Genomic DNA, 23,767 nt, shown 5'->3' on the forward strand with positions numbered 1-23,767 from the left:
CTAATGATTCTCATCATCTTTGTTTAGCTTCTTATTTGAAATTAATATTAGTTCTTAAATTTAAACCTCTAATGGGATTTCTTTGAAGGAGTATATGAATCAATATGAATCAATATTGGCTTCTGCTTATATTATTGTATACTGTCAGAAATTAGTTTTCTAGCATTTCTCACTATACCACCTTTCTTGCCACAGTTCTTAAGTGAATAACTGCAGCTGATAAGTTAGTAGCATAAGTGAATCTGGTTTCCCCATTTGACTTTGTCAAAAGGTCACAAAAGGCAATTAAAATGAGCCCAGGACACTGAAACCATCATAAATACGAATCTGTTGCCAAACATCAAAATTTTGATCACGTGACCATGAGGATGCTGCAACGGTCGCTAAGTGTGAAAATGGTCGCTAAGTGTGAAAAATGATCATCAGTCACTTTTTTCAATGCCATTGTAACTTTGGTCACTATACCACCTTTCTTGCCACAGTTCTTAAGTGAATAACTGCAGCTGGTATTTTGTATTTTGGATACAATCTTTTTTAAAATAGTCTAAGACAGTTTAAAAAAAGAATCCACACAGAATAAATTGAAGTAAAACATTTCAAACTATTCCACACAGAATAAATTGAAGTTAAACTATTTTTAAAAATTCTATGCACAATATATTTCAAAGTATTGTGCATAGAATTTTTAAAAATGGTTTCACTTCAATTTATTTTGGATAGAATCTTTTTTTAAATTGTCTTAGACAAATTTAAAAAAAGATTCTATCCAAAATACAAAATACCAGCTGCAGTTATTCACTTAAGAACTGTGGCAAGAAAGGTGGTATAAGGGGCTTAATGACCAAAGTTACAATGGCATTGAAAAAAGTGAGTGACTGATGACCATTTTTCACACTTAGCGACAATTTTCACACTTAGCGACCGTTGCAGCATCCTCATGGTCACGTGATCAAAATTTTGATGTTTGGCAACAGTTACAATTTATATTTGTAAATTGTAGTTATGTTGAAATAAAAAAAATATTACAATACTATTTTTGTTGCTCCATATAAAATTTTTAATCAAGCCCCCCCCACCCCCAGTCAAAGGTGTCCCTCTTTACTGAAAATCTGGTCACCTTAGTGATGGAGCACCTACAACCTCTGGTGGCAAGCTGTTCCCCTGGTTGTCCTCACTGTTAGGAAGTTTCTCCTTAGTTCTAGGTTACTTCTCTCCTTGATTCATTGCTTCTTTTAAACATTTTATTTATTTATTAAGAAAATTGATATGGCCGCCCAACTCACTCATGATGACTCTGGGCAATTTACTGAAGTAAAACTTCATTACAAAACCCAATAAACTCTCAACCCCCTGGTGATCAGATGTTGAGGCTCAGTGCAGAGAAGAGCGACAAAGAAGATTAGGAAAAATAGGAGGCTATAACATTTAAAGAAAGGTTGCTGGAATTGGATTGTTGTTTTTAGTTGCAAATGGTGTCCGACCCATCGCGACCCCATGGACCACGTTCCTCCATGCCTTCCTGTCCTCTACCATCCAGTCCATTGAAGCTCACGCCAACTGCTTCAGTGACTCCCTCCAGCCACCTCCTTCTCTGCCATCTCCTTCTTCTTTTGCCCTCCGTCATTCCCAGCATGAGGCTTTCTCCAGGGAGTCCTTCCTTCTCATTAGGTGGCCAAAGTCTTTGAGTTTCCTCTTCAGGATCCGGCCTTCTAAAGAGCAGTCAGGGTTGATCTCCTCTAGGACTGACCAGTTGGATAGCCTTGCAGTCCAAGGGACTCAATGCAGGAGTCTCCTCCAGCACCAGAGTTCAAAGGCCTCAATTCTTTGGTACTCAGCCTTCCTTCTGGTCCAACCTTCTCAGCCATCCATTGCAAATGGGAAAACTACAGCCTTGACTAGACGCCCTTGTGTTGGCAGGGTGATGTCTCTGCTTTTTAGGATGCTATCTAGATTTGCCATAGCTTTCCTCCCCAGGAGCAAGCGTCTTTTAATTCCTTGGAATTGGGTATGTCTTGGGTATGTCTAGTTTAATGAAAAGAAGGACCGAGGTATTGTATTGTGGTTGCTGCAATTAATATACTTAATAACTCCATTTTTATTCTTTATTTTTAATAATAATTTTCATAACAGTTGCTCCTGTTTTTGTAATTACTGTTTTATATTATTTATTTTTTATTTAACAATAAATATATTTATTTTCATATTTAAGGAAAGGCATCATCTATAAACTAAGCAAAGTTGTAGCTTCCAAGATGTGCCCTTGGGATCTTGAAGTTGGTGGGAATCTACTCAGAGATTAATTGAGGAAAGCTTAATAACAGGGAGTTCTTAACTTAAATCCACACAGAATAAAACTATTTTAATAAATCCTAAGCACAATAAATAAAATATTATTTAAAAATACATTAAAAAATAAAAAGAAAAAACCCAGCTCACTTACCAGTAGGCAGGAACAATCCAATCTAATCTAGGTCAATCCAGAATGATGTAGATGTTAATACAAAGAACTGAGCAAATTAAAATGGTTAAATAGTCCCAGGGAAATATTTTTCAAAGAAAAATGAGGAGCCACCATTTTTTCCCACACGAGCCGACCTCCAACCTCTGTGTCCCTCCCCTCTGGAAAATCCAGGAAGTAACAATCGCTTCCCTCTCTAGCCAAGTATTTCCTGCAGCTCTATGGTAATGGGTCATTTTTTCTTATAAAACTGAGTAAAAGGGGCGGGGGGGTCTGTTTTGCTGCTTTAACGTTTTAATATCTTCAATGAAAGTACTGAGACAGAGAGAGAGGTTAGACAGAGTGTCTTTTGTCTTGCCCCGGTTAGGATTTCTTAAGCAAATCCACTGGGCTTTCAACATGAAGCCAGAAAATCGGGACTTTTTAAAAACGCCCCGGGACCCCGGACAAATTGTTATAAAGCGTGACTGTCCCGCTGAAATCTGGACGTCTGGTCACTTTATCCTACGGTATTATCAAATCACTGACTTAATCAACTTCAGGGTTGTCTACCAGCAGCAGTGCCAGACCTCAGTGTCTTCCAGCCTATTATGACAAGGACTGATTATGCACCTTCAAGTTGGTGTCAAGTCTTAGCTATTGCATAGCACATTTTCTGTAAGACCATCTGTCCCCAAGCTGAATTTTACTTTAGATCTCCTTTGTTTACCAGGGCCTCAATTCATTCCCAGAGTGGGATTGATTCCATGAGCCAGGTCGTACAATTGCATAATATGAAGCTATCATTTAGAACAGCCGTTCCCAAACTTTCCAGCTTTGCAGACCGGTGTTGGTGACGGAGGTGGCGAGAGGGGATGGTTCTGGGCAAGTGGCAGGCAAGCCGCAGGCGCAGCTCCCTTTGAGCAAGTGGCGGGTGCGCATACATGCCTTTCACATAAAGGGAGCTTTGCACTTGCATGCACTTCCCCACTGTTTATGCAAGTGGAGCTGTGTGTGCACACGTGCTCCCACCCACTGCTTGCAAGGCCTGGTTTCAAATGATTTGGAACCCTGATTTAGAAGCACCCATGGTACTGTTGTTGTGGTGATACCTTTCAGTTGTTGTTGACTCCTGGGGACTGCCTGGACTAGAACTGGACTCCTGGAGGTTGCCTGGACTAGAACTGGACTCCTGGAGGCTGTCTGGACTAGAACTGGACTCCTGGGGGCTGCCAGGACTAGAACTGGACTCCTGGAGGCTGTCTGGACTAGAACTGGACTCCTGGGGGCTGCCAGGACTAGAACTGGACTCCTGGGGGCTGCCAGGACTAGAACTGGACTCCTGGAGGCTGTCTGGACTAGAACTGGACTCCTGGGGGCTGCCAGGACTAGAACTGGACTCCTGGGGACTTCCTGGACTAGAACTCGACTGCTGGAGACTGCCTGGACTAGTACCTGTCATTTTCTTGGCAAGGTTCCAGAGATGGCTTGCCATTGGCTTCTTCCTAGCGCTGACAAAGAGTGAATGGCCCAAGGTGACCCGGCTGACTTTGTGCCTAGGCACTAGAACTCACAGCCTCCTGGTTTCTAACCTTGTTGCCTTAACCACTAAACCCCTGGTGTAGTCTCAGAAAAATTATTGGAATTATTGCCGGGCTGATTTTGAGCAACAAGAAAATGACTTACGTCTCTTTAGGAGTATGATGCAAAGTTTATTATTTGCATTTGAAGTAGCACAGCCAGTGGAATCCATTGGATGAGGTATTTGCATTATCAATGTATACTCACCATACATAACCCTCCTCCAACTACACCAGATGTTCCTTTAAACAGAGGCAGGGAAGGGGAAATATGCTATGGCAGACTGAAACACATTAGAAGCATTCATCCGTCCCATATCATGTAACCAAAGGTGGGGATTCGAAGATGAGGTTATCTCCCACCACCTTACATCTTTTCCTTAGTATCAACAATGGTAAAGCATTTGATCTTCATAGTTTGCATAAACCATGTTTCTGAAACGACTATGAACACACAGTGGTATCTTGGTACTCAACTGCTTTGAAACTCATCCAATTTGATACAATGTATTTTGGGGGGAAAAACATTTCCCCCCGATACTCATCATTTGTTTGGTACATAATACACAAGCTAGAACATGTCTGCCTTATGACACACTGTATTATTCCTTATGCAAAAATTGTTTGGCATTCATCATTTTTGGTACTCATTGCGCTTCCCAGAACCACTTAACGATGAGTACAGAGATACCACTGTATTCTGAAAATATCTCGCATCTAGTAAACTCAACTCGTCATTTCAAAGAAGTTTGAAACGCGCTCAGATGTCCCAAGCAGGGATGCTAACGGTTTTGGGAGAGCAACTTTTACTGTCCAAATCCTCCACCTTCAGCCCGCGGTGAACTGCCTGCCCATTTTTGGTAAGGAACAAGCCTGCTTTCAAAACACTGCTTTCTCCAGAATCGGAGGGCTGCACCGAATCAGAGCCTTGAACTTCGACGAATATCCGATTGCGTGCTCTAAAAAGAGGCCTGCCGTGATTGCGATCAGAGTACGTTTCTTGGTGTTCCTTTTCTGCCGAGCAAAAGTGGATGTTGAAAGCAGCTTGGAATCCTCTCCGGAAGTTTTCATTGAAGTACCCATAGATGATTGGATTGATGCTGCTGTTAAAGAAAGCCAGCCAGTGGGCAAATGGGAAAAAATAAACCGTGATGAGGCTGAGCTGATGGTAGTTCAGGTTCCCATAATCGGTCAGCAGCATTAAAATCCAAAGGGGCAGCCAAGAGAGACTGAAGAACAACGCCACAATAATCAGCATATTGATCACTTTTATTTTCCTCTTGGAGATCCTTCTTCCCTCACTGTCCTCCGACTGGGAGCCTCTTACAGGTGCGGAGGACTTGAAGAGCTTGAAGGCGATCCGCGCATACATGATCACAATGGCGATGAGAGGGCCAAGATAAATGTGCGAGAAGAGGACAGTGGTGTAGATCTTGCGCATTTGGGGGTTTGGCCAGGCCTCCCAGCAGGAGTAAAAAGGGTAGGAGTTATTATAAGCATCCAGCATGAAGTGGTTTTCATCTCGGGTGACAGTCAAGGTAACTGCGGAGGGGCACATAATGATGAAGGCTAAGGCCCAGATGATGATGATGATGATCAGAGCTACTTGTAGGGTTAGTTTTTGTCTGAAAGGATACACAATGCAGCGGAACCTGGAAGAAAAAGAAGAAGCGGTCGGCTCAAATATCGGAACCGCTGTTTGAAACAAGCTTTCTTTTGCGGTTTGCACTTGCACTGCAATTGCACTTAGACTTATATACTGCTTTACGGTGCTTTACAGCCCTCTCTAAGGGGTTTTACAGAGTCAGTATATTGCCTCCAACAATCTGGGTCCTCATTTTACAGACTTTGGAAGGATGGAAGGCTGAATCAACCTTGAGCCTAGTGAGATTCGAACTGCCAAATTGCAGTCAGCGAAGTAGCCTGCAGTACTGCACTCTAACCAGCGCACCACCAAGGTTTGCTGTAATATCTACGGTACTCAACCATCTATTGGGAAGAGTTTTCCCATCTCTTGGGAATCTTTAGATCTCTGCCTGGCGTGTTAATTATAACATGCAATCAACCAACATTATTAAAAAGGAATATTTATTACAACTTGATAACAAGCACTCATTGGCAAAGAATAGTGCGTTAAGGAAAGGAAAAAAAAAGCACCAAAAGATTTAGAGAGACCTGGGCTCAAATTATTCTTCTGCTGCAAACCATCAATTTTTATTACTCAACCCAACCTACCTTGCAGGAATTACTGTGATTGGATAATCCCAATATAAAAAATTAATCATATAATAAAATTTGTCAGAAAAAATACTGACAATATCTTCCTGATTTTAAATTTATATATTTATATATTAACATCTCACCACCTAGGAGGTTCATCCTATATATTAACATAAATTCATAATATAAATTTTATAAGAATAACTAGATTGATAGATGATTTATAGATGATAGATAGACGATAGATAGATAAATGATAGATAAATGATAGATAGATGATAGATACTAGATAGATAGATAGCTGTAGATGTGATCGATAGGTAGGTAGGTAGGTAGGTAGGTAGGAAGAGAGAGAGAGGGGGGGTAGAGGTAGAGGTAGAGGTAGCAGATAGATGATATGATAGATGATAGATACATAGATGATAGATGATAGATGATAGATGATAGATGATAGATGATAGATAGATGATAGATAGATAGGTAGGTAGGTAGGTAGGTAGATAGATAGGTAGAGGTAGAGGTAGCAGATAGATAGATGATAGATAGATGATAAGATGATAGATGATAGATACATAGATGATAGATGATAGATGATAGATAGATGATAGATGATAGATAGATAGATAGATAGATAGATAGATAGATAGATAGATAGATAGATAGATAGATAGAGGTAGAAGTAGCAGATAGATAGATGATAGATAGATGATAAGATGATAGATGATAGATACATAGATGATAGATAGATGATAGATAGATAGATAGATAGATAGATAGATAGATAGATAGATAGATAGATAGATGATAGATTCCCTGAAAATACAACCTGTCCTGTAACTAAGGCCTTGCCACATTTTTCGCGTGGGCAAAAATATAAGCTCCCCTGAAAATAATCCCCCTGGACAACCCCCCCTCCATCCGGGCAGAGCACCACTCACTGACCTAGCAGTATCCCGAAGGTGCCAAGCTGCTGGAGCAGTGGGGGGAGAAAGGCGCTCACGTTGCTTGCCGCCTTTGGGATACCGCTAGGTTGAGGAGTGACGTTCTGCCTGGCCAGAGGGGGGAGTTGCCAGGCAGCTGCTCCCTTGCAAGCGGGCTCCCAAAGAGCTGGGCACAGCCTCAGGAGTGAAGCAGCCATGAGGTGACCACGCTCACGAGCAGCCGCCCGGCAAACCCCCTCTCCATCTGGGCATAGTGCCATTCACTGAGCTAGGGGTATCCGTAAGGCGCCAAGCCACATGGCACTCTGCCCACCCCTCAGCTCCCGCGGCTTGGCACATTCAGGATACCCCCTAGGTCAGTGCATGGAGCTCTGCCCGGCTGGAGAGGGTGGTTGCGTGAGCGCCTGTTCTGCCCCCAGCTCTATCGGCCCACAACCATAGAGTGCAGTCCTAGAGTGGACATTGCTGGAAGAATTGGAAGCCGAGTTCCGCAGTTTGGAAGCCGGAGAAGAAGTTACGCTTGAAGCGTGGTGGCGGCGAAAGTGGTGGCAGTGCCCTGGCCCTGCAGGGAAAGCTGGGCCATGCCATGGTGAGGCTGGGAAGTATGCGAGCTGTGGGCAGAACAGGTGCTCGCGCAACCACCCTCTCCAGCCGGGCAGAGCTCCATGCACTGACCTAGGAGGTATCCCGAATGTTCCAAGCCGCGGGAGCTGGGGAGCGGGCAGAGCGCCACGTGGCTTGGCGCCTTAGGAATACCCCCTAAGTCAGTGAATGGCACTCTGCCCGGCTGGAGAAGGGGTTTGCCGGGCGGCTGTTCATGAGCGTGGTCACCTCATGGTTGCTTCGCCCCCGAGGCTGTGTCCGGCTCTTCGGGGGCCCGCTCGCAAGGGAGCAACTGCCTGGCAAACCCAAAACCATAAGCCCTCCCCTGATAATAAGGCCCAAGCCATATTTTGTGGCAAACCCAAAACCATAAGCCCTCCCCTGATAATAAGGACCTTGTCTTATTTTTGGGGAAACACGGTAGATAGCTGTAGATGTAGGAGAGAGAGGGGGAGTAGAGGAGAGAGAGAGAGAGAGAGAGATTTTTACAAAAGTCATCAATAAAGAGAGGTTCATAAGGGCTAGAATCCAGAGTTCACTTTAATAGAAAGTACAATTATAAGAAGAGATACATAAATAATGCTTAATATTAGGTAATCATTTTTTAAAAGCATTATCCCAGCTTGTTGGAATTAAGAGACTATTCTCTTCTTTGTTTCAGGCAGCAAAGTGGGGATTTTTTGGAGCAAGTAGGGAGAACAGAAGCTTGAAGAAAAAGGTCAACTAAGAGAAGAAATTTCAGATCATTAGAATGTCAGGTGACTTTGTAGTTTCATTTTCAGACTGAAGGGAAAGAATAGAAAATTAGTGAGTCAAGCTTACCTCTCTACTGCAATGGCCACCAGGGTAAACACAGAAGCCGAGACCGACATGCCTTGGACCAACCCACTCATCTTACACATAAAAGTATCAAATGGCCAGCCTGGAAGATAAGCAGAACGTAAGAATGTTTGCAGGAACTGAGTATGTTTAGTTTGATGAAAAGAAGGACTAGGTGACCAGATTTTCAGATTGGTAAAGAGGGACACCTTTGACCGCGGGCTAGGGTGTGCATGGCCAGCTCGACATCACTTGTGTCAGGCCTGCCTGTAGGCCCAAGCACTCTGCCAGCGAAAATGGGCTCCCGAGTTCCCGAAAATGGGCTTCCAAGCTTCATTTTTGCTGGCAGAAGCTCCGTGGGATAGATCTAAGCACCTTGTGGGCCGGATACGACCCCTGGGTCTTGAGTTCGACGCCCCTGATTTATTGTAATCAAACCTGTGATCACAATCTCTCTAGTTCCTTCCTCGTGCTATTAATTTGTCAGCGGCTAATTGTTTTAAGGGGGCTTGGTGAAGACTTCTGAGAATACTGTCGACAACCAACCAACCAACCAACCAACCAACCAACCAGCCAGCAAGGGGATCATTGAACACATCAACACTAAACTCTCATTTGAAGCACAAATGACCAGATTCAAATTATCCTCCTTTGAACATAATATCAGGGGTGGGCTTCAAAATTTTTAGCAAGGGGTTCTCTGCCTGGTTGCTGGGTGGGCGTTGCCATGATGGGCTTGGCCTAGTTGGCCTCCTGCACCATAGCCGGGTATGTGTGTGTTTTTGCCCTCCCCGGGTTCCAGAGGCTTTCCTCGATCCTCCGGAAGGGTGAAAACAGCCTCCCCAGGTTCCAGAGGCCCTCTGGAGGCTGGAAACAGGCACGTTTGTGGTCTTTCCGAACTTCCAGTAGGTCAGATTTTTGCCCTCCCTGAGCCTCCGAGTGCACCCTGCACTTACCTGCATCCATGGGGCCAGCCAGGAGTGGGAAATGGGGGTTCTCCGCACTGCACAGAATTTTAGCTAGAGGTTTTCTCGAACCCCTGCGAACCCCCAGCAGCCCACCCTGCATGATATTATGCAAATATCCACCTGTGGAAAAGGCTTGATTGCTGATAAAGATGGAAGGAAACAGAAGAAGAGGACAACTAACAGCAAGGAAGATGGAATTAGTTACAGAGATAATGGGGGCACGTTTGGAAGACCTGAAAAATAAGATTAGGGATAGGTTGTCCTGGAGAATATCTATTTATGTGGATGCTAGGATTATGAAATGAGACATAAACAATTTAAAAATTGTGTTAGGATTTTTTCACAGTTTCAAGATTTTTTTTTATAGACGTTGCATGCTCGTCTCTTATGATGTATGGTCTTAGAGAAGACTGTAAGTATATTTTGATTGATTGCTCCGAATGGACTTTTAGATATATTGAAATCGGTTCCACCACAAAACCGCGTTCGACTAAAGCGCGCTCGACGAAACCGCGTAGCTGACGTCATCACAGCGCGACGAAAAAAGCACGCTGTAAACGCTAAAGCTAAAATTAACCCCTAAACCTAAACCTAACCCCCCTAAACCTAATCCTAAACCTAATCCTAAACCTAACCCTTAACCTAACCCTAACCCTAAACCTAACCCTAAACCTAACCCTTAACCTAACGCTAAACCTAATTCTAACCCTTAACCTAACCCTAAACCTAACCCTAAACCTAACCCTTACCTTAACTTGAATCGGCTTGCTTTCAAAGCGCTATTTAAAGCGCCCTTTTTTCTCCGCGGTTGCTGTTGTCGCCCTGCTGATGACGTCAGCGACGCAGTTTAATCGGGCGCGCTTTAGTGGAGCGCGGTTTTGTCGTGCCACGATTGAAATCCATTGCTTCAACTGGGTCTGAGCATGCTCATATCTAAGATGTCCAGTCGTACAAATGGTGGAGTCCAAGGGATAAGGCCCAAAATGTATGAATTTGGGAGATATTTTTTATTTAAGACAATAATAATGAGTAAAAATAGTAAATACCATGATTCCCTCTGAAATAGTAGGTTGAATTCCGAGTTTAATAGAATAAAATCATCCAAAACACAGTTGGGGAAAAAAATCCATAAAATTTCTCTGATTTACTTGTTTGCACTGCTGTACACTTTTGTACATCAGCTATAGATTCTTGTCAGCCAACACTATAAAATAATACATATAACAGAAACATATAAATACATAGAATGAAAGTAAGATGATTAGCCAATAACAGTAGATGATACTAACTTACTATCCTCCAAAACATTTTTGAAAATATCTACAGACCCCTCAAATCCTGGACATAAAGTAGTTCAGCTCCTCCCCTCGGGACATTGCTATAGGGCAGTGATCTATAGGGCAGTGAGGGTTAACCTTTTCGGCACTGAGTACTGAAACTGGAGCGGGCGCCGGAACACCAGAACCCGAAAGAGAGCAGCTGGCGGGTGCGCATGTGCATGGCGATCAGCTCTCTTCTGCGGCCAGCTGTTCTTCTAGATCAGTCACACACATGCACGCCAGCCAGGTGGTCCAGAGCGCATGTGCACCAACCAGCTACTCTCTTCCAGGTTCTGGTTCACACATATGCGTCGGCCAGCTGGTCTTTGCACGAAGACCAGCTGGCTGATGCACAAGCACGGCGGACCAGCTGTCCAGTGCACATGTGCACAATGGAATCCAGAAATGTAGCTGGCGACAGTGCACATGCCCACAGAGAGGGCTCTGTGCCACCTCCAGCATGTGTGCCATAGGTTCACCATCACGACTATAGGGCATTTTATGCCAAAAGAACCAGACACAGTTTTTCTCCCCATGCCAGCACTCTTCCAAACACATAATGCCCACAACATTGTGTTTGCCTAAGTACACTTACCATGTAGTAGGACTGTATCAGTGGTGGGTTCCTACCGTTTTGGCCCGTTTCGGCCGAACCAGTAGTAGTTTGGTAGTCTGGGTCGCTGGAACCTGCCACACACTCGAACTGGTTCCCCGGCAATGCCATAGGCGGCACCATCTTATTTTTTGCTTCTGCGTATGCGCAGAGCAATTTTTATTGCATTTATGATCAAATGTGCAGGCACACACGCAAAATTGTCCGCACACCAAACCAGCAGCAATGCCGGCAGCAACCCACTCCTGGACTGTATTGCTATCATCCTTTTCATCTTTCCTATTACCTTCTATTGGTATCTAGATAACCTATTGGTATCTATGGTATCTTTGTTATTTATATGTACACCGAGAGCTTCAGCATGAGAGACAAATTCCTTGTGTGCCCAATCACACTTGGCCAATAAAGAATATTCAATTCAATTCAATTTCTCCACAGCAGGAGGTCCAGCAAAACATTGTGCCAAATGGACCTTTCGTCTTAATGAAAAGATGAAAGGGGCTTTGCAGAGGAGGGCTATCATTTATTTCATTCAAATAAAATTGTACTGCTGTCAAACAAGGATGTTGGAAGTTTAACTTCAATGCCAGATTTTGAATGTTTGTTATTGTCAGCCTCTGCTTCACTTGCTTGCTATCGGCTGCCATAGAAACGGGGAGGGTGGGGGCATGGTATTTGGGACGGGAATTGTATGGTACTGGAGGAGATATGTAAAGGGGAGTTTTGTTCTCACCATCTTCTGTGCTTGCTGATGGCCGATGTTTAGACCTGGTCAAGACCAACTTTCTCACATACCAACCTGATGAGGCCTTTTGAAGATGCACTCCACATGACACCTTAGGGAGCTGCAGACTGGACACTGGGATGGGGTAATTGGAGGGAGGAGGCTGGGTAATAGACAAGTACATTGATATGTACTTGTTCGCGCCTTTTTGGCTCAGATCTTGCTTTTCTTTCACTGCTATCTTTACATAACCAGTAAAAGTAACTTTAATTCCATGAACAATGGAGTTGGGAGTTTTCTTTCTTAGTTACTGATGGAGGCACGACTGACATCAACCATCAGCATGCGCAGAAGATGGTGAGAACAAAACTCCCCTTTACATATCTCCTCCAGTACCATACAATTCCTGTCCCAAATACCATGCCCCCACCCTCCCCGTTTCTATGGTAGCCAATAGCAAGCAAGCAAAGCAGAGGCTGACATCGGTTTTAGTGCCATGATGGCGAACCTATGGCACGCATGCCACAGGTGACACGTGGAACCCTCTCTGCAGGCACGCAAGCCATCACCCCAGTTCAACTCCATCGTGTATGCACGCTCCCACCAAATAGCTGATTTTTGGGTCTCTGCCACGCATGCATGGGTGGCGGGGTGCATGCAGGATATGCACACAAACGTTGGGGGGGCAGGGGTGCATGTGAATGTGCAGGGGTGGGGGGAGTGTGGGGGAATTTCTGGTCCCAGGAGGCTTCAGGGAGGACTGCTAGGCCTGAAATGGAGTGTGGGGGAGGGTCCACATGCCCATGAGCAGGAGAGGGGGAGTGCAGGGGGTTCGCGCACGTATTGCATTATGGGTGTGGGCACACACACGAATGCACACTTTTAGCACGGAACAACTAAAAGGCTAGCCATCATTATTTTAGTTGATGTATGTATTATGCTGTTTTCAGTAATGTTGTTTTCATTGTTGTTTGAGTGCTTCTCAAAGTTTGACATAAAATGGGTGGCTTTTTGAATGATTTCAATTAAATAAGTAAGTAAATAAATAAGTAAATAAACCTGGTATCTTCCATAAAACTTGGATTTCAATTTCCCATATTCCCAGGGTGAGAAATTTGGGACTGATCTCTTTTGGGAGGCATCAGAATAAGGAATGCATAAACAATATAAGAAAAATATAGAACAATCTTAAATCAGCTTAAAACGTTTTGCTCAAAAGGGGATAATCAACCCATTTTCTACCTGATTAACAATTCTGATTATCTGCCTGGGTGATGAAGAAACTGTCATCTTTATTTTTGTGATCACCACTCCACCCCCTCATGGACACTCCAGACTAGTAATTACTATTTCATTATAGAGAATGATTTGGGTTTGCAAATTTAAATACCAAACATCACAAGCTTATATCACTGGGCTGATTAGAAAGCTCATTCAATTGCAAAATTACAGCAATATGCAATTGCAATGTTTTGCAGTCTCCACTAGGGGTCTCCATGCCCACATGATTGTCAGCTACTGTATGTATGAGAGAGCACTATTCTTCTTGAAGTCTGTTTAAAAATGTCCAGTGTATTTATTTATAAAATGTATGTGCCACTCATCCCATGGCATGGCCACGGTGGGTGTGGCCTACTCGGCCTCCTGCACCATGGAGGGGGGATTTTCACCCTCCCCAGGCTCTGGAGGCTCTCAGATGGCTGGAAATGGGCCCTTTTTCGGACTTCCAGGGTTTCCAGTAGGCCCATTTTTTGCCCTCCCCAGGCTCCGGCGGCTTTCCCTGAGCTGAAAACAGCTTCTCCTGGACTCTGGTGGCCCCCCAGAGCTCGGAAATGGGCCCGATTCCAGACTTCTGGGAGGCCCGTTTTTTGCCCTCCCACAGCCTCCGCGTGGGCCCTGCACTTACCTGGCATGATAAACGGGCTGCGTCCTTGCAACAACCAGTTCAGCAAACCGGATGCAAAATTAACATCTGATTCACCTGAACCGTTGCGAACCGGCTGAATCCCACCCCTGGTCAGGCTGAGAGAGAAGGATTGGCCCAAAGTCACCCAGTTGTTTTGATTTAAATATTTAAATGATATTTACATTTGCCTAAAACGGGATTAGAACTCACAGACTCCTGGTTTCTAGCTTGATCCCTTCACCACTAGACCAAACCAATGGTGGGTTGCAGGTGGTACGTATACCGGATCCTGCCTGGAGTACCAGGTACTGTTCCGTTCCGGTGCTCCAGAGGTGGCTAAGTGCCACCCGCCCGCCCTCTTTATCTGTGCTTTATGCTTTTGACGCGTCTGCGCATGCGCATGGCACATACAGCACCTGTCCAATGCTCCGTGGAGCAGCTGGAGCATTGCGGAGGCTTGCGGAAGTGTCATTTGATACTAGAACGCATGCGCGCACTGCGCCCGTGCATGTTGATAACTCCGGGGTTGGAACGGAATCCAGAACCCACCACTGAACCAAACTGACTTTCTTCTTTCTTATTAGCAAGTGGAGAAATGCCTGTTCCCACCTCCCCCAAGTTACTCTGGGCAATTTCTTTATTTTGTTGCACTCAATTGCAGATGGCTTGATTTTTGGTAGCTAATCACTTTCATTCTGCCTTTGTTAAGCTGAGCAATACAGGTAAGTCTTTGATTTGCAACCATTCGTTTAGTGACTGGTCAAAAACACAATGGTACTGAAAAAAGTGATTTATGACCGTTTTTCACACGTTTCATACAACCATTGTAGCATCCCTGTGACCACATGATCCAAATTCACATGCTTGGCAACTGGCAGGTATTTTTGACTATTGCAGTGTTTCCTTCTGACAAGCAAAGTCAATGGGGAAGCCAGATTCACTTAACCACCGTGTTACTAACTTAACAACTGCAGTGATTCACTTAACAACTGTGGCAAGAAAGGTTGTAAAATGAGGCAAAACCCATCTAACCGTCTTGCTTAGCAACAGATATTTCTGGTTCATCTGTAGTCTTATACTTGAGGGTTCCACCACAAATCCACGAAGCCCTTATCCGCGGAGACATAAGCGCGAAGACTAATTCGCGCCGTTCTAAGCGCTAAGGAAAAATGCGACCCTACCGCTATGACATAATCACGGAGGGCAAATCCGCGCATTCCCAAACAGTCAGTACCCTAAACCTAACCCTAACCCTAAACCTAACGCTAAAACTAACGCTAAACCTAACGCTAAACCTAACACTAAACCTAACACTAAACCTAAACCTAACCCTAACCCTAAACCTAACCCTAAACCTAACCCTAAACCTAACCCTAAAACAAACCCTAAAACAAACCCCTAAACCTAATCCTAACCCTTACCTTAATTGAAATCGGCTTTCTGCCGCGGCGCCGTTTTAAAGCGCCCTTCTGTTGCCGCGCTGTTGCCGCGGCAGTGGTGACGCGCGGTGATGGTGTCACGGCTTTAGCACCGCGATTTTATCACCGCGATTTTGACGAGCGCGGTTTTGTCGTGCCACGATACTTGAGGGCTACCTGTGCTACACTCAGGGGTGGGCTGCTACGGGTTTGCTCGAGTTTGGGAGAACCCGTAACTAACATTATATCCAGTTTGGAGAACCTCCAAATCTGGTTGGCCCCATCTACCCCTCCCAGGAGTCTCCACGCAGCCTGTTTTGGATACAAGGAAGTGCAGGGTCTGCACGGAGGCTTGGGGAGGGGGAGAATTTGAGCCTCCCAGAAGTTCTGGAAGGCTGGAAACGGGCCTCTGGAGCCTGAGGGAAACAGTTTTCACCCTCCCAAAGGCTTGAGGAAAGCCTCGGAACCCGGAGAAGGTGAAAACGTGTGTGTCCGTCCGCCCCCCTCCCCCCCGGTGGTGCAGGAGGCTGACTAGGCCACGCCCACCATGGCCACGCCCACCCAGCAACTGGGCAGAGTACTTTGCTGAAATTTTTGAAGCCCACCTCTGACTATACTACTTTATTTTCTGCAAGGAAAGCATGAAGAGAGAGACTTTGTTTAGGGGTGGAAATAATTCCTTTGGCTTGGATAAGGAATATGTAAGGGGGAATTGTAGAGGTTATAGGGAATGACCTTGAATAATGCAGGGAGTGTTGCTGCCAAGTCAATAAACGGGGCTTGGCCCTCAAAGTTAAAGGAAAGAAAGGAAAATAATATTCAGATTTGCAAGATTCTGTTACTATGAACCAGAGGTGGGTTTCTCGCCCCGTTCCAACCGGTTCGGTTGGAACAGGGCCAGTGGCGTCCTCGTGCACGCGCACAATGCACGCATGCGTACTAGCGCCTGTGCAATGCTCCAGCTGCTCCTGGAGGATCGCGCAGGCGCTGTATGCGTTCTGCGCATGCGTGGAAGCGCAGAACTCGTCAAAACCGGGTAAGAAACGCGGGCGGGCGGGTGGATCCTTCAGCGTTCCCGAAAGTTACTTACTTCTGGGTTCGCCGACCAACCGGTTCGCAGGGACCGCTGCGAACCGCCTGAAACCCACCCCTGCTATGAACGTACAAAAAAATTAGTACTGTCCTACATAACATTGGATTTCTTAGTCTGGCCTACATTTTACACTGAACCTTGTCCCTGTCATTTTAGCAAGAATAAGGGAAATGTCCTGGAAATAAATTCTCATCTCCTTTCAGCCATAACACTATTTCCCCCCTTTTGTTCAAAAAAGAAGTAAATATACATTGTTTCTTGGTAGATTAAGCGGTTTGTCTATTCATTATATGGAGACTGTTTATAGAGAAATTAGTCAGAAGAAACATTTTGCACAGAAGTAGTGCTGGCAAATGAAACCCAGAAATATGTCCAAAAATATATTCTGAATTTTCCCTTCATATGAATTTTTTTTTTTTTTTTTGAGCTCTGCCATCTCTCAAAGCAGTGTGAAAAAATTCATATCAATTTGAACATATTCCTGGGTGGATGTACACATTTTTTTTTTTTAGTGATTTTATTAAGAATTTATATGCCGCCCTTTTCCCTGGAGGGACTCAGGGCGGCTTACAATAGTGAGGGGAAGGGGGTGCAAGACAAGACTTAAAGGAAAAAAAATCGTGAATAAAAGAAAATTATCCATAAAAACACAACATTCATTCAACATTCGGGCGGGGTGAGAGTAATCCTATCCCCAGGCCTGACGGGATAGCCAGGTCTTCAGGGCTGTGCGGAAGGCCTGGACTGTGGTGAGGGTACGGATCTCCACGGGGAGGGTGTTCCATAATGTCGGAGCTGCAACTGAGAAGGCTCTCCTCCGCGTAGTCGCCAGTCGGCACTGACTGGCGGATGGAATTCGGAGGAGGCCTACTCTGTGCGATCTGATGGGACGCAGGGAGCTAATTGGCAGGAGGCGGTCTCTCAAATAGTCAGATCCACTACCATGGAGCGCTTTATAGGTGGTAAGTAGGACCTTGAAGTGCACCCGACGATCAACAGGTAGCCAGCGCAGCTCACGGAGGATTGGTGTTATATGGGCGAACCGTGGTGCGCCCATAATCACTCGCGCGGCCGCGTTCTGAACTAGCTGAAGTCGTCGGATGCTCTTCAAGGGCAGCCCCATGTAGAGCACATTGCAGTATTCCAGCCTAGAGGTCACAAGGGCTCGAGTGACTGTTGTGAGAGCCTCCCGGTTCAGGTAGGGCCGCAACTGGCGTACCAGGCGAACCTGGGCAAATGCCCCCCTGGTCACAGCCGACAAGTGATGCTCAAAACTCAGCTGTGAATCCAGGAGGACTCCCAAGTTGCGGACCCTGTCTGAGGGGTGTAAATTTTGCCCCCCCAGCCTGATTGTTGGAACATTAGCCAAATTTTTGGGAGGAAAACACAACAGCCACTCGGTCTTTTCCGGGTTGAGTACCAGTTTGTTAGCTCTCTATCCATATAGTTTTCTTGACAACATTTGCAGAGGAAAAATACATTCATCATTGACTTTTTCTCGGATTTCCTCCCATGCCCCCATCCCAATTTCGCCTACAAGGTTACAGTCAGGTTTTCGAAACAAATGTTTAAAATCAAGACAGAAAATGTGGTCATTTGATGGAAATATATGGCAAAAATAACATTGTCGTGGGTTCTTAAGTGTATTTTTCATTCATTCATTTATTAAATTGGCACAGTCACCCCTTTAGAAGAAATGACTCTGGGCTGAGTACAATAATCAAACAAAAACAACAATTAAAATGCAATCATTATAAAAATATAAAACAATAATTGTTAACATTTAAATATATTAAAAGCAAAATATGCTGTTTGATTAAAATTAGAATGCGCTCGATGGATTGCCAAATGTAGCTCTAAAGAGCTAATCAACATTCACAAGCATAAATATGCTTTTAAGATGTCCAACACTTTACATAACAAGAAAGTGTGTTTTCACTCGCTCAAAATTTGCCTGCCCACACTGAATAAGCCCTGATGAAAAAAATCTGATTTATTTTAAAGTGCCAGCTGGCTGCATAAGTGCAACTTCCTGGTTACGTTACAAAAATCAAGATAAAAAGCTACAGGGGGGGGGGGGACATTCTCAAAAATGCTTTCCATCTTTCTATATCGATTGGTGCACCTCAGAACTCATTTGCAGTTTGCTTTGAGAAAATAAACATATCTTCAGTTCTGCTCATGTGTAGGTATAATGTGAGGAAAATTAATTTATCCTTAGCTCTGATAATTACACAGAAATAGGTAAAGGTAAAGGTTCCCCTCGCACATATGTGCTAGTTGTTCCTGACTCTAGGGGGTGATGCTCATCTCCATTTCAAAGCCGAAGAGCCAGCGCTGTCCAAAGATGTCTCTGTGGTCATGTGGCCAGCATGACTAAACACCGAAGGCGCACAGAACACTGTTACCTTCCCACCAACAGTGGTCCCTATTTTTCCACTTGCATTTTTATGTGCTTTTGAACTGCTAGGTTGGCCGAAGCTGGGACAAGTAACAGGAGCTCACTCCGTTACGTGGCGCTAGGGATTCGAACCGCTGACCTTTCTGATTGACACGCTCAGCATCGTAGACACTGAGCCACCGGGTGCCTTGAACAGAAATATGGAACTGTAATTTAATATAATTTTTAAACATCTATTTGACAGGCAGAGAGGAACATGAGAGATAGCAGTAACACTTAGAGTTTTAGACTTATATACCACTTCATAGTGCTTTTACAGCCCTCTCTAAGTGCGTTACAGAGTCAGCATATTTTCCCCAACAATCTGGGCCCTCATTTTAATCACCTCAGAAGGATGGAAGGCTGAGTCAATCTTGGGGTGTGTGGATTTTCATCAAAACAGGTGGTCCTTGACTTAAAATGACTTCATTTAATGACTGTTCAAACCTACAACAGCACTGAAAAAAGTCATGACCATTTTTTCACACTTATGGCGATTGCAGCATCCCCATGGTCACGTGATTTACATTTGGGTGCTTGACTCACATTTATGACGGTTGCAGTGTCTCGGGGTCACGAGTCCCCCTTTTTGCGAACCTCTGACAAGCAAACTCAATGAGGAAACCAGATTCACTTAAGAACCATGTTACGAACTGAACAACTGCAATGATTCGCTTAACATACGTGATGAGAAAAATCATAACCTGAGGCAAAACTGAACTAACAAATTTCTCACTTAGCAACGTAAATTTTGGGCTCAATTCTGGTTGTACGTTGGGGACTACCTGTATCTGCTGGGCACGGTTGGGTTTCAGGGTTTAGTGGTCTGGACAGATGATTTTCAGACGTTTTGCCAGTAACCATGGTAGCATCTTCAAAGACCAAATATTCTGCTACACCGACCACAGGCAACTGAGCAGGGACTGATGGACTTCTGTATTTGTAGCTAGGACATTTGAAGATGTCCCCAGAGATATGTTCAATTCATGCTATTATCTGGTTTTTGCTGCTTTCCAGATTATGGTACCCAGCAGCCTTGCCCTATGTCCCTGATAGTGAACCTACAGCACATGTGCCGGATGTAGCACTCAGAGCCATCTCTCTTGGCACACGAACCGTTGCCCATTGTTCTTCCGGATTCTGGTGTGCTGGCCAGCTGGTCTTCATACGTGCAGGAGTGCTGGAAACCGGAAGAGCAGCCACCCAATGCACGTGCCTGTGCCGGAAAGATGATCTTCCAGTTTCCGGCACATGCATGCACACCAGTCAGCTGGTCTTCGCACATGCATGCATGCCAGAAACCAGAAGACCAGTTGGCCGGTGCACACATGTGCACTGGAAACCAGAAGATCATTTCCCCGGTGCACGCATGCGCACTGAGCGGCTGCTCTTCTGGTTTCCAGAGCACTCATGCGCACTGGCCAGCTGGCCTTTGCGCATGCATGCATGCCAGAAACTGGAAGACCAGGTGGCTGGTGTGCATGTTCGTGCTGGAAACTGAAAGATCGTTTTCCTGGGGCACGCATGCACTCCGGGCGGCTGCTCTTCCGGTTTCCGGCACTCGGTGCCAAAAAGGTTTGCCAACACTGTCCTATGTTATAATCTTAAGCCCCACCAAACAGTTTCTCTTTTTTGGAACAGGCGAAATTCATAGGCTTGTCTTATTCAAGTAAAGATCCAAGCATTCCCTAGAGAGTGATAATTCCACATATCGGTTTAAAGCTGTCAATAAATTGTGCCCTGAAGAATTTCTGAGAAGAGATAAAATAAGTTGCTCTGTTGGAATGAGGATTTATGTTAATGAAGGAGAAGGTATGTGATGTTTCTGGCCAAACCTCCAATTCATTTCCATATGTTATTTGCAATGTTTGCATTTTAACCTTTTCTTATCATTTATTTTAGGTCAAAGGGATTGAAAGCAAATGAATTGTCTGTCATCCCACTATCTTTTCTTGTACTTCCCTAAACCAGAATCTAATAAATATCAGCCTCAGTGAAGCATAAAAAATATTGCCTAGAATCGAAAGAATCATTTAGGTTGGATTTTAGCCCAAAGATGTAAAACTTATTTTCTCCCTGGCTTTTGACAGTTGGAGATGAAGCCAGAACAAAAAGTAAATTTAACATATATTAAATTTAACAAGAGCTGAGATGGCACAGTGGTTAGAGTGCAGCACTGCAGGCTACTTCTGCTGATAGTTATAGTTTATTGGTCTTGTATGCCGCCCACTCCCGAAGGACTCCGGGCGGCTTACAATAAAAAGGGGAAGGGGATAAATAGACAAAACAACAATTTAAAATACACAACATTCATAGTTACTGTGGGGCTGGATACTTCAACAGCCCCCCGGCCTGCCCGAGCAGCCAGGACTTAGTGGCTTTGCGGAAGGCCGGGAGAGTAGTAAGGGTCCGGATCTCCACAGGGAGCTCGTTCCAGAGGGCTGGAGCTACAACAGAGAAGGCTTTCCCCTGGGGGGTCGCAGCCGACCTTGGCTGGCAGATGGGATCCAGAGAAGGCCTAGTCTGTGCGATCACCGGCTGCTAGCAGTTTGGCAGATTGAATCACACCAGGCTCAAGATTGACTCAGCTTTCCTTCCTTCTAAGGTGGGTAAAATGAGGACCCACATTGTTGGGGGCAAGATGCTGACTAAACCACTTAGAGAGGGCTGTAAAACACTAAAAAGCAGTATATAAGTCTAAGTGCTATTGCTATTTAAACGTAAGCTGAATTTATTTTAACTTCAGCTAGTAAAACTGTGGGGACGCAGCTCCTTTGTATCTGGGGATTCATGGTTCTGGGTGGGGTAGCAATGCCCCAGACACAACCGGTCTGTAACTGAGGGGTCGTCCTGGATTGATGATTCCTGCTCATGTAAAATTGGATAAAGTTCAACAGCATTGAAGAAGGGTTGGACTTCATCCTCTTGTGGCTACGTAGAAATTAACTGACAAATATGGGAGTTAAGACAGGGGTGGGATTCAGCTGGTTCGGACCGGTTTGGGTGAACCGGATGCTAATTTTACATCTGGTTTGCCCAGTGGTGGGTTTCAAAATTTTTTCAAACCTACTCTGTGGGTGTGGCCTCCTTTGTGGGAGTGGCTTGCCGGCCATGTGACCTGGTGGGAGTGGCTTGCCGGCCATGTGTTCTCTCTCTCTCTCTCTCTCTCTCTCTCTCTCTCTCTCTCTCCTTCCTTTTGTCTCTCTGTCCCTTTTTCCTTTTTTTCTTTCATCTCTCTCTCACTTTTTCTTTCTTTTTTCTTTTTTCTTTCTTTCTTTCTTTCTTCCTTTCTCTTTCTCTCTGTGTGTGAGTCTGTCTGTGTATGTGTATGTGTGTGTGTGTGTGTAAGTGGTGGGTTTCAAAAAAATTTGGAACCTCTTCTGTAGGTGTGGCCTGCTTTCTGGTGGAACCTCTTCTAACTGGTTCAGTAGATTTGACGAACCGGTTCTACCGAACTGGTGCGAACTGGTAGGAACCCACCTCTGGGTTTGCCAAACCAGTAGTTGAAAGGACTGGCTGGCCCCACCCACCCCACCCTGCCCCTCCCAGGAATCTCCACGTGACCTGTTTTGGATGCCACCTAAGTGCAGGGCCAACACAGAGGCTCTGGGAGGGTGAAAAATGGTCTTTCTGGAAGTTCCAGATGTCTGGCAGTTTTCACCCTCCTGGAGGCTCGAGGAAAGCCTCCAGAGCCTGGGGAGGGCAAAAACTCCCCCCCTACCATGGTACAGGAGGCTAAGTAGGTCACACCCATCCAGCAACTGGGCAGAGAATCGGTTGCTAAAAGTTTTGAAAAACATCCCTGAGTCTAGACATACTAGAGTCAGAGATTTTCAAATGACATCTTTGATTTCTGTATAACCCAACATCTGTGGATTTAGAAATTGTTGCAGCCCCACATGATGAACTACAGCCTGCAATAGAGAGCAGACCAAATCTATTTTTGGGATCTGGATGCCTCATTCTTAATTCTATGGTTGTGTTGATTGACCTATAGAGAAACCCATGGATAGATACCTTACCTGTTTTCTTAGGTATTTCGTTATAGGTTCACCTTCCACTCTCTGAACATCAGATACACATTGATTTTATTTATGTATTTATTACTGTGTTTATAGCTGAACTTTGCTTTGAGAGCTCAAGAGGGCTTACAAGAGATTTTTCTTTAATGTTCTTTCAACAACAACCGTATCAGGTGAATTGAGCTGAGACGGAGAATGTCAAATCCAAAGCTATCAAGTACATACTGTACTCAAATAGGGATTTGAATCTAGACCTTTCCTCGGAATATTTGCTTTCGAAAGTCTGGCACTCATCTGTAAGTGACCACTGGAATTTGGAAACAAAAGTCAAGATAAGCTTTGTAGACAAATCTAATCAATAGACATAACCCTGGACAGAACTAACGGCTTCTAGGCATTTGGTTATGTTTTTCCTATGTGCAAAATTCTCCATCTAACACCTCTGTTAAATAGCTCACTGTTTTCCATCTCTGTGTCGTTCATTTTCACAGTTACAGTCATTGTATCATTGCATGAAGCAAAGTCTATAAGACTTTCATTATTTGGTAGATAGGAGCATAGTGGTTCATGTGGTTAAGATGCTGGCTTGACAAGCCTGTGTTTGAGACCTGCCATGGGGTGGGGTGAGTTCTCATTCTTCGTTCCAACTCATGCCAGGAACATG

General features: G+C 44.7%; 1 protein-coding gene across 1 annotated transcript in view; it reads right to left on the minus strand.

The window, feature by feature from the left end:
* Positions 1-4,777: 4,777 nt before the first annotated feature.
* The window catches only part of NPFFR1 (neuropeptide FF receptor 1), a 34,358-nt gene continuing 15,368 nt past the window's right edge, over positions 4,778-23,767 (minus strand). The window contains exons 3-4 of the mRNA XM_032232222.1: positions 8,604-8,703; positions 4,778-5,669 (exon numbers count right to left, since the gene is read on the minus strand). Coding sequence (XP_032088113.1) covers positions 4,778-5,669; positions 8,604-8,703 — 992 coding nt within the window. The remainder of the gene's footprint in view (positions 5,670-8,603; positions 8,704-23,767) is intronic.

This window comes from Thamnophis elegans, chromosome 15 (assembly GCF_009769535.1).
Source record: "Thamnophis elegans isolate rThaEle1 chromosome 15, rThaEle1.pri, whole genome shotgun sequence".
NCBI lineage: Eukaryota > Metazoa > Chordata > Lepidosauria > Squamata > Colubridae > Thamnophis > Thamnophis elegans.